The 12,098-nt window shown below is 44.7% G+C and overlaps 1 protein-coding gene across 1 annotated transcript in view; it reads right to left on the bottom strand.

Annotated features, from left to right (window-relative positions):
- SHOC1 (shortage in chiasmata 1) overlaps positions 1-11,842 on the bottom strand; it is an 89,083-nt gene extending 77,241 nt beyond the window's left edge. The window contains exons 1-4 of the mRNA XM_030567840.1: positions 11,698-11,842; positions 7,966-8,073; positions 6,747-6,876; positions 2,237-2,331 (exon numbers count right to left, since the gene is read on the bottom strand). Of these exons, the coding sequence (XP_030423700.1) occupies positions 2,237-2,331; positions 6,747-6,876; positions 7,966-8,073; positions 11,698-11,842 (478 nt within the window). The remainder of the gene's footprint in view (positions 1-2,236; positions 2,332-6,746; positions 6,877-7,965; positions 8,074-11,697) is intronic.
- Between the last annotated feature and the right edge of the window lie 256 nt (positions 11,843-12,098).

Below are 12,098 nucleotides of genomic sequence, written 5' to 3'. Positions count from 1 at the left end.
AAACAAACACAGCAGTCACACCGTACCCTGGCCCATGATGAAACTCATTTTCAAGGCTTCTCTGATGCGCACCGCTTCCTGGTGTGATCTTCTAATTGCCCTGGTGTCTGGCTGCGCGTAATCAGCGACCAGGTGATTTGCCTCAGCCTCCCACCCCGCCATAAAGGTCTCCCCCTTACTCTCACAGAGATTGTGGAGCACACAGCAAGCAGCAATAACAAAGGGGACATTGGTTTGGCTGAGGTCTAAGTGAGTGAGTAACGTTCTCCAGCGACCTTTTAGACGGCCAAATGCACATTCTACCACCATTCTGCACTTGCTCAGCCTGTAGTTAAACAGCTCCTGACCACTGTCCAGGCTGCCTGTGTATGGCTTCATGAGCCATGGCATCAAGGGGTAGGCTGGGTCCACCAGGATAACTACAGGCATTTCAACATCCCCAACTGTTATTTTCTGGTCTGGGAAGTAAGTCCCTTGCTGCAGCCGTTTAAACAGAGTAGTGCTTCTGAAGACACGAGCGTCATGAACCCTTCCTGGCCATCCCACGTGGATGTTGGTGAAACGTCCCTTGTGATCCACCAGTGCTTGCAGCACCACTGAAAAGTACCCCTTGCAGTTTATGTACTGGGTGCCCTGGTGCTCCGGTGCCAAGATAGGGATATGGGTTCCATCTATGGCACCCCCACAGTTAGGCAATCCCATTGAAGCAAAGCCATCCACTATGACCTGCACGTTTCACAGAGTCACAACCTTTCGTAGCAGCAACTTAATGATTGCTTTGGCTACTTGCAACACAGCAGCCCCCACAGTAGATTTTCCCACTCCAAATTAATTCCCGACTGACCGGTAGCTGTCTGGCGTTGCAAGCTTCCAGAGGGCTATTGCCACTCGCTTCTCCACTGTGAGGGCTGCTCTCATCCTGGTATTATGGCGTTTCAGGACAGGGGAAAGCAAGTCACAAAGTTCAAAGAAAGTGCTCTTATGCATGCGAAAGTTCCGCAGCCACTGCGAATCGTCCCACACCTGCAAAACTATGCGGTCCCACCAGTCTGTGCTTGTTTCCCGGGCCCAAAATCGGCGAGCAATGGGTAGAACCTCCCCCATTACCAGCAGGAGCTCCAAAGCGCGGGGGCCCGCGGTTAGGGAGAAATCAGTCTCCAGGTCCTCATCACTCTCGTCGCCGCGCTGCCGTAGCTGCCTCCTCCTCTCCTGCGTTTGCAGTTCATGGTTCACCATAGACAGCAAGAGAATGCGTGAGCTGTTTACAACGTCCACGATCGCGCTACTGATCAGAGCAGGATCCATGCTTGCTGTGCTATGGTGTTTGCTCTCAGTTCACCCAGTAAAAAAGGTGCGAAATGGCTGTCTGCTGCTTTCAGGAAGGGAGGGGATGAGGCTGTACCCAGAACCACCCACGACAGTGATTTTTGCCCCATGGGGCACTGGGGTAGTAACCCATAATTCCAAGGGTCAGGGAAGACTTCAGGAACTATGGGATAGGTACCCACAGTGCAACGCTCCGGAAATCGATGGTAGCCTGGGACCATGGACACACACCACCGAAGTAATGTGTTTTAGTGTGGACGCGTAAAATCGATTTTATAAAACCTGTTTTATAAAATCGATTTTAATAATTTCGATTTTATTCTGTAGTGTGGATGTGGCCTTAGTTGTTTTTGGTTCCATATTCCACTTTCTAATGTGTGCGTTTGGCACTGGAAACTTAGCTCTCCATGAATATGATTCCAGTAAGGAATTTATTAGTATGGATTTAAAAAAATTATTTAAATATAAGAACATACTCTATAATAAAAATTGATATTTCAACAGAGCATATTATAAGTTTGGTTTTTGTTACTGAGTTTTAGAAATTACTATACCCATTAAAATAATTCTCAGGAGGTGAACTGAAGATTTTCAAACTGGGAGAAAGCTGTCATTTTATACAAGCTAGCACTGTGGAAAGACAAACTAGTTATCTGCCTTACAAGAAGACTGATATAAAGGAAAAAATCAAACATCTCACCTTAGATGCAATGGGATACATTTTTAGTGTGAAAACAGAAGCTGTATTCCTTGCATTCTACATTCATTTTATAAACTTCGAAAATGTATCCTCAAATATCTGCATATATTTCTTCAAGCACTTCCCAGATTAAATTCTATATGTTGTTGTAATATTTCACATACAGCTCTTCTATACTGATTCAGTATATCAGAATTCATACTTCCTTACCTTTAAGCAAAAGAGAGTTCACAGCATTTTGGTATTTTTCTGACTGCCACACCAGGCACTCTAAGTACTCCTTAGTTGACTCTGTAAGCAGAATACTAAAACAAACAAAGCAAAAAGGAGACACGTGGTAAGAAGCTTAAATCATAGCTTTAGATTTTCAAATCAACTTTCTTCTGGTAATACATTTAGAGAAAGTAATTTTGCAAAAGTATTTACTTTCTCTCCAATCTTCTACTTTCTCTTATTGATTTATTTGGGGACATCTTTCCTCCTCATCTGTGTGTGCAGTGGGCTCTCTGGCTGCAGGACCAGTGTGGTTCCACTCCCCAAAGAGGGGAAAAGATGAGGGGTTGAATGGGCTGGAGGCAAGCAAGGGGAAGCTAGCGTGGATCATGGTGGCAGGGAGGGAGACTGAAGTCCCCTGTCAAGAGAATGCTTTAGTCCTTCCATGTCTGTGGAGGGAGAATATTAGGACTGTGAAGGCTACTCTAGCAAATAGCACAGAGAAGCAGCCATGGAACAGCCCTGCTGGTACTTCTGTCGCCACATGGATATCCCAGCACTCGGCCAAGGCACTCATTGGGTGCTTCTCTGCTGAGGACTTTGGAGGATTCACTGCCATGGAGGCATGAGTCCTCACCTTCCCCAAGGAGGAAGCTGGATCTTCAAGATATTAAACCTCCTTACAGGAGGCCAGCCTTAAAGCAACTCTCTTGGTCTTCTCAAGCTCCATGCACTGAGACCATGCACAAGGTATATTCAGGGCCGGTGCAACCATTTAGGCAAATTAGGCGGTTGCCTAGGGTGCCAAGATTTGAGGGCGCCAAAAAGCGGCGCCCCCAACAATTTTTTTAAATGGTTGCAGCCGCTACTGCTGGAGAGGTAGTCTGAGCTGCCCGCGGGGTCAGTGCGCCGCGGCGGCAGCCCAGCAGCCCGGGGCACCCCCGGGGTCAGCGCGCCGGCGCGGCAGCCCAGCAGCCCAGGGCGCCCCCGGGGTCAGGGAGCTGCTGCAGCAGCCTGGCAGCCCAGGGTGCTCCCCGGGTCAGGGAGCCGCTGCGGCAGCCCGGCAGTCCAGGGCGCCTCCGGGATCAGCGAGCCGCCGCGTGGCAGCCCGGCAGCCCAGGGCACCCCTGGGGTCAGCACGCCGCAGCGCGGCAGCCCAGCAGTCGGGGGCGCCCCCGGGGTCAGGGAGCCACTGCGGCAGCCCGGCAGTGCACGGCACCCCCCGGGTCAGGGAGCCGCTGTGGCAGCCCAGCAGCCCAGGGCGCCCCGGGGTCAGGGAGCCGCTGCGGCAGCCCAGCAGCCCGGGGCACCCCCGGGGTCAGAGAGCCACTGCGGCAGCCCGCAGCCCGGGGCACCCCCAGGGTCAGAGAGCCACTGCGGCAGCCCGGCAGCCCACGGCTCCCCCCGGGTCAGGGAGCCGCTGCGGCAGCCCGGCAGCCTAGGGCGCCCCCGGGGTCAGGGAGCCGCCGAGGCAGCCCGGCAGCCCAGGGCACCCCCAGGGTCAGCGCGCTGCCACGGCAGCCCAGAGGTTCGCGCGCTGACCCAGGGGAATCCCTGAGCTGCAGGCAGAGGCTCAGAATCCCTCTCCCTCCCAGAGCAGGGGCTCCAGCCTCTGCAATTTTTCTCATTGCCAGCGTGGGCGCCGGCAGCTGGGCAGAACTGCGCAGCTCTGCTTAGGGTACGTGGCAGGGGCCCTGCGACAGCGGCGCAACACCAGGGCTTCGCTTCTGGAGGAAAGTGGGGGCTGCCCCCTGGCTCAGCCTCCATGTCAGCCCCAGCGAGGGGCACGGAGAAGAAAAGAGCCTCAGCAGTGGTCTGGTGGAGCGGAGGAAGAAAGAGGACCCCAACGCTCATGCATTGGGCAAGGTAAGCAAGTGCCTCCCCACAGGTGGGCCTCAGGTGCCTGTGCTCCTGCCCCCTTGGTCCTTGGCTGGTCCCTGCTCCTGCTCCCCTTGTGCCTGGACGGCTGGAGAGAACAGCAGCCTGCAGAGCTGAGCTGCCCCAGTGCCCCCAGGCACCCCCCTGACCCCATCCCCCCCACAGCCCTGACCCCCAGCTCCGAGCCTAGTCCTTCTGAGCTGGAAACCCCCTTGACCTCATCCCCCCACAGCCCTTACCCCCAGCTCCGAGCCCAGTCCCTCTGAGCTGGAAACACCCTCGACCGCATCCCCCCAACAGCCCTGACCCCCAGCTGTGAGCCCAGTCTCTCTGAGCTAGAAACCTCCTCGACCCCATCCCCCCCACAGCCCTGACCCCCAGCTCCGAGCCCAGTCCCTCTGAGCTGGAAACCCCCTGACCCCATCCCCCCAACAGCCCTGACCCCCAGCTGTGAGCCCAGCCACTCTGAGCTGGACACCCCCCTGACCCTATCTCCCCACATCCCTGAGCCCAGCCCCTGTAAGCTGGGCACCCCTGAACCCAGAGCCCAGCCGTGGGCAACAACAGCACCACCCCCAGGCAACGACAGCCCATTGGTACCAACTATCACAATCACCCAGCAACTGCCCATTATGTAATTGCAAATGTATACAGACCATTACAGCTTTTAATGTTTTTAAATGATGTATTTAGTTTATTTTCAAATTATTACAAATTAATTTTTGAATGTATTTCACTAGTTATTTTTTACATTTCCTAATACATGTTAGTATAGTATTGCAAATGTTTTATGGAAGGGGCCCCCGATTTTGCTTTGCCCAAGGCCCCCTGAGTCCTCTGGGCAGCCCTGTCTGAGTTTTAAGCCCTGCTGCTGTGTTTTGCCTGCAACAGGCAGGCCTAAGCCTGTGAGTGACCCCCATAGCAGCTGCCTGAAGCAGTGCTTGGGGGAATCATGCAGAAGGAGCGTGATATTTGTTTGAGTTCTTTCCTCATGGAGGCTGTGCTCCACGTGGTGCAGGACAGCAGTCTCAGCAGGAGTCTAGGCCCAGCATCTTGCCTCAGTTTGTAGATTTGTAGTGCACCCATCACCGGGCTCAGTCTGGCACCGCTACCCCTCACCAGTGCCCAAGAAGCAGTCAAAAAAGTTGGATGGACTGGTTAGGTTAGTTGTCATGCTGTTGCTTGGCCAGTGCGGAGACCACTGAATGCATAGTATTCCTCTATGATGTTCTGTCCTGAGCAAAATTGGCATGTTATGAGGTAGTGCCTGTGAGGGACAGATGTCTGTTTATGTATCCAACCATCATGTCTTAGGTCTTTTTGGGGGGGGGGGGGTAAGGGGCTTTTCCATCCTGCTTTCATTGGTGACATCTGTGATGCTCTGGTAGACATCTATGAAGACAATACTCTGACAGGATCATCTGGCAATACATCATGAGTTGATGCAAAGGCTCTTACAAAAGCCATTTCTAGTTTCAAGTTTCTTGTTTCTCTTGTTTTGTGGTATGACATATTGTTTGAGAGCAACATAACTAGCAAACAACTTCAGGCAAAAGAATTTGATATATGTGATGCCATTAATCAACTTGGAGAAACTAAGAAGTTTCCTGTGGGCCGCAGAAGTGACGCAGCCTTTGAGAAAACATTGGTAGATGCAGGTGAACTTGCGGAGGAGTTGGATGTACCAGCACTTTTTGAACCAGATCCAATCCGTATTAGAAAGAAGAGGAAACAGTTCACATATGAAGCAGATGACAAACCTATTTATGATCCGAAAGAAAAATTCAAAGTGAACTTTTACTTTGCAGTCATTGACACAGCAATACATTCGGTTGAAGAAAGATTCACATTGATGCAGCAAATTAGTTCAGTATTTGGCTTCATATATGATGTTTACAGTTTGCAAAATAAAACACCAAAGCAAATTATGGAACATTGCTTGAATCTGGAGAAAGCTTTGCAACATGGTGAATCCAAAGATATTGATGCCTTTGACATGTGCAGTGAATTGCAAGCTATTGCAAGACGAGTCCAAAGGAGCTCATCACCGCAAGATGTATTGAACTTCATATGGGAAAATAAGCTGACAGATAGTGTCCCTAACACAGTTATTGCTCTTCGCATCCTCTTGACTCTCCCAGTTTCTGTGGCCAGTGGTGAGCGAAGGTTCTCGAAGCTCAAGTTGATAAAAACATATATGCGAACATCAATGTTGCAACAAAGACTTGTTGGGCTATCTACCTTGTCAATAGAACATGACATTGCTCACAGCATTGACTTGGAGGAACTTGTTTCTAAATTTGCTAAACTTAAAGCGCGGAAACATAAATTCTAAATTATAACACGTTACTCTGTGACCGTGTATTGTGTATAATGTATGTGATTTTGGGGGGCGGCGGGGGGGCCCAAGATGGAAGTTTCGCCTAGGGCGCAAAATATCCTTGCACCGGTCCTGGGTGTATTCCCTGGAGTAATGTTTCTCTCCAAGGCAAAGTGCACAATGGACAAAACTATCGGCAATGAACATCTCACAGAATGAGGCCATAAATTAACAGAATCCAATTAAGCTAGTTTTGCACTAATTTGGAGGAGGTTGTACCAGTTGTATTCTCATTAAACTTTTACTTACCTGTTACCAACAGGAGAAATAGGTTCTGCCTGAAGTCCTGCATGAAGTGAATTCATGAGTGATCTTTGTGGTCTGGATGGTGGAGTTAGTGGTATTTCTACTTCATATTGAGGATATAAAGCATAACGAACTGGGAATTGCAGAAAAATGACACCACATTTCATAAATATAAGTGAAATTAATGTAAATATTTATGCATAACTGACACCAGTTACATTTTGTGTTTCAAATTTATTATGAAGATTTTGTTTTATCACTTGAGCAATAAAGACCAAATTGTGATTCTTTAATATCTAGACAACAGAGGTAATAGTAATGCATAAGTCACACTTTTTTACTGCTTTTCCTATGTGATTCCGGGAATCTCTGCACACCTAGCCAACCATTCAGAATTTAAAGTCACCAGCTATTATTTTGGGGCATTTTTTAAATTAAATGTCGATCAGCCATGGCCCAGTTATGTAGCTCTTACTTAGATGGAATGGCTCTTTCAAATTAAATTTGTGATGGTTCTAATATTACTCACATTGACAGTGAAACCTGCAAGTCTGCAACTCAGATACCTCAAACTCTGAGGGAGTCAATTATTGTTTCATTTGCAAATAAAATTCAATGCTACTTACAGTCCTAGTCTTGTAAATGCTTGTCACGGAAGACTCCCACTGAAATCAATTCAATTTCAATTGATGTTCCATATGCAGAGCACTTTCAAGATCAGACCTTATAATTTTAATCAGCTATGCAAACAAGATTCGGGAATCAAAACAATCTCTTGTACGTCACATTTACTGCCCTATTTTTGCTGGTAAAATGAATTTCAGACATGCTTATTGATTTTTCTAGCTTGCGAGGAACTTGGTTTGTTTTTTTTTTAATTTTTTCCCTATAATTTTTTACTAAGCTAAAAGCTAGTTACAAACAAAGCTAGACAAATGCAAGAGGTAAGGATGTTGCATGCAGTTCTGTCTTGCAGTCACAGGTGTTAAAAACCTGAAGAACAACTGGCCTCATTTTGCCCTTTATGTACTCAGGAGGGGTGTGAGCCTAGGGTGCGAGCTCACTCTGGGCACAAGTGCAACCCACCTGACACCTCTGGCCACAGATTCTGATCTCAGATGCACAGGACATGTGTGCATCAAATAATGGAATACATATGGATAAGCAAAGAATCATAGTTCTTAACAACCACCACTGGATTTGCTTATATAGCACTTCCTACCTGCCTCACTGCATTCCAGTGGATTTCTGCTCTGATTGAAACAAACCTCTTCCATTGTGGGACAGTATTTTGAAATCTCTATTTCATTTGTAATATTTGCAGTAAGATCTGAAAGGAGATAAAAAGGTGCCACAAATGATAACCATTTATTTCCTTTTTTCCTCAAAGCTGTTTCTTGAACAATATTTTCTTTGTTTTTATTGATCCCACATTATCATTTTGAATTTATCAATACAAAGTACTGCAGTTACCATCAGTTACTAGGAAAACAGAAGAAGGTGTTCATAAGACCATAGCAATCGCCATATGTGATCAGGCAAGTGGGCCATCTAGTCCCATATCCTGTCTCTCACCGTGATTAGTACCAGCTGCTTCAGAGGAAGATGCAAGAAACCCTGTATTAGCTAGATGTGAAATAACCTGTCTTTAAGGGCCAGGTCCACACTACAGCGTTAAATCGATTTAAACAGCGTTAAATCGATTTAACGCTGTAACCGTCCACACTACAAGGCACTTAAAATCGATTTCTGTACTCCAGCTAAACGAAAGGAGAAACCCTAAAATCGATATTACTAAATCGATTTAGGGTTAGTGTGGACGGATATCGAAGTTATTGGTCCTATTCTTTTACTGAGCTACCCAGAGTGCACAGCTCCGGAAATCGATGGTACCCTGGGACCATGGACGCACACCACCGAAGTAATGTGCCCTAGTGTGGACGCGTAAAATCGATTTTATAAAACCTGTTTTATAAAATCGATTTTACTAATATCGATTTAAAGCTGTAGTGTGGACGTCGGCAAGGAAAGTTTCCTCCTAACTCATGGAACACCACTCCCATGGGTGGCTTGTCAGCAGATGACCCCTGGACCTAAAAGCACGAGCTTCTACTTTCTGAGCTAAAATAAACCCCTTTTTAATTCTTTCATTTGCCAAAATGAATTAAATAGTCAGTTTTTCTGGCCAAGTTGAGACCACAGCCACAGTCTCCATGGCTGTACTGGTAAGTTACTGCCACAAGTACTGATTTAAAAACTGAGCAGTGTCACTGAAGGTGTAACACTAATCCTGAAAAGCCACAGGGTTTCTGATGCTTCCAAAACTCTTCTTTTTTAATATTTACTATTATGACTTTGAATATTCTTGTTATCCATATAAATATCTAATCCTTTTTAGAAACTTGCTAAAATCTTGGCCTAAATTCCACCCCTTGACAATAAATATCACAGGTTAACTGTATTCTGTGTGAAAATTTGTTTCTTTTATCAGCTTTGTATGTCACTTTTCAATTTCACTGAATGTCTATTTGTTTTTTTTATTTAGCGATAAAAGCTAATGCTTTAAAATGCCAATCCAAATTCTAGACAGATGTCGTTGATTCCTGGTAAAGGGCTTTTTTTTTTTTTTGAGAGAGAGAGTTCTTCCATGTCCTGTCCTAGCTTCCCAGGGCTGAAAATAGCAATACTGACCTTCCAAATCAGAGCAGATACATACCGCCCCATCCAGGGATGTATGAAAGGCTGCTCTGATGTGAGGAGGAAGGATATAAGATGTGCAGTGGGAATCCTGGGAAACAGCAGGTTCACGAAAGAGTTTTCCTCGATCTGCATTTAAATTGATAATCATGTTATTCAGTTCATAGTAAACATTTGATAGACATATGGGAAGAATATTAGTCTATGGCAGGGTTGTAGTGTTTTTATCTTAGCCACTAGCAGCCTCAGAAATACAAACTGCAGAAGGGTATTTTACTAATTTTTGTTTTGTTTTTTGCTTAGATGTGTTCTATGACGCTGATCTCAGGCCTTCCATAAGGTTTTGAAGGAGAACCCTAATGTGCATACTAAGTAATAACAACAATACTTAGCACTCATGAAGTGTACAGGAATTGAGATTATGTTTTAACATGCATTGACAAAAGTTTGCTATATATATATTTGTACTGTGAAAGTGCTGTCATCACTATTTATTATTTTGTTTCTCTAATCTAATGCTTTAGATATTGATTTTTCTTTTACTTGCTTGTATGTACAATTGTGAAAATTACAATTAGTTGACAAATATAGAAAATCAAATGTTTATAGTAATAAAATAGTTTATTTGTGTTTGGTAGATTATACAATGCACTATTATGTACATTATGTACAAAAAAATTGCATTAAAAATGTTGTTTAGGTTGCAAAGTCAAGGACTGAAAAGTTAGGAAATTCCAGATTTATGGTTGCTCGTACAACTATAATTCTATCCCTATGTGAATTGATCCTTTGCACTGAATAAGGCAGTGATTTCGTGGGGAAAAAACAACATGAGATTATGTAATTTGACAGTATCATAATACATACACAAAATTAAATTGCACAGGTAACCTTAATTTTGGTATTTCCTAACTTTCAAGTTCTAGATTTTGCAACCTAAATAACTTTCTTTAAATGGCATATTTATACTAGTTTTTAACTTCATGCAGTTCTTTTTCATTTTTGTGGGTTATTTCTTGGAGTTATTTTTTTAAAGGAAAAAGATGAAAAAATAATTCTGTGATGTACAAATGCACCATCCCCATATCACGAGCAGGGTTTGACTCCTAGCCTTTCAGCACTGTAACACAGGCTAGCACCACTGGAGCTAAAGGACTAAGGCTTAACTAGGTTAGCTGGCAGCAGGAGAAAGCTGTTAACCAAGAAAGTGATGGACCACTGGGTTCTGGGGGTAGTGGTAGGGGGAACCCAGCTGGCTCTTTCTCTCCATGGTGTGAGACTAGGGACATCTGTTCTATATGGTACTCCTGGAAGGTGGGGAGGAAATGGATCACTGGTCAAGTGACGGGGTTTGCTCTGGGAGAAGCTGGCTCAGCTCTCTTTCCCACCAATCAAGAGGTGGTGGGTTTCTGCCCCATGTGGCACATAGAGCACTGGGGTCATGGGCCAGGTCCAGAGCGATATGGAACCCAGCCCATTTTTTACTTCCACTCCATCGCTACAGTTGCTTTGGTATTCACAATACAGTATCATCTGCCACTGCTACTTTGGCAGCCTACAGAATATTTGTATTTTTAGTTATTATTGGGCAGGCTGCCAAAATTTTCCTGTGGAACAAAAGAGAACAAAGTAAGTATTTTTAAAAGTTTAATAGAAAAATGCAAATGGACTTTTATGGGATGAAGAAAAGGCACTTCAACAGGGGAATAACTCTCAGGCTACCAATATCAAAGGTCTGTTGCTAACAATGGAGGTGGGAGAACTTCTCAAAGAAAAGGTCATAAGAATATTTTGAAATAGAGATGGTAGTCAAAGTAAATACAGAGGATGTTATCAGCTCCCCGTATAATGTTGTAGACACCTTATATGGAGTGACTATACTGCATGAATTATTGTAAACTACTCTGGGATGTCAAAAATAATTCATCTTAGCTTGGCTTACCTATTCAGTTATTGTCATTAGAAAACACTCTTCCACCTCAATAACAATATCTAATTCTGAAATAACATGGGCCTGAATTGAGGTGTACAGTGTGTAAGAGTTCACTTCCTTTTGGCTGCTTACAGGAAACTTTAATACTTTAAAATTTGACATGCCAAACCTTTTCCATAATTTCATACACAGAATGGGCCTTATTCTATTAGTTTAAATCAGTAGTAATTCAAGGGAAGATAATGGAGTTAAAAAGATAATGGTGTGAAATCTGTGCAAATGAGAGGAGAATTGGACCTAACATATCAAGAAAACAATTCTCACCTTTGATTTTCTTTTCACTTCTGCTTTCATCTGCTATAATTTCTGGTGCTAATTTTAACAACTCTTTCAGTTCCAAGCACGATGGAATCTCAACTTTCTGTCTGAAGTTTGTTGTCTCGTTGGATTCCAACTCAACAGGCAGCATTAATGACTGAAAAAATAATAAATACAGTAACACTGGGATAGGTAAGGTTTAAATTTGTGATTTTTTTGCTTTTTCTATTTAATTTTGACTTTATTTTTAAATAGTTTGCAGAAATATAGACCAAGAATGGCTTAAGAGTAGAAAGAGGGTTGAATTCATGGTAAAAAGAAATCAGACTAAAATAAATAACTTTTATTCACAGGAAAAAAAAAAGACCAAGTCAAGTGCAGTACTGGTGTAAAAAATAACTGGAGGA

The sequence above is a fragment of the Gopherus evgoodei genome, chromosome 6 (genome assembly GCF_007399415.2).
Source record: "Gopherus evgoodei ecotype Sinaloan lineage chromosome 6, rGopEvg1_v1.p, whole genome shotgun sequence".
NCBI lineage: Eukaryota > Metazoa > Chordata > Testudines > Testudinidae > Gopherus > Gopherus evgoodei.
This window is presented reverse-complemented; position numbering and strand designations above follow the sequence as displayed.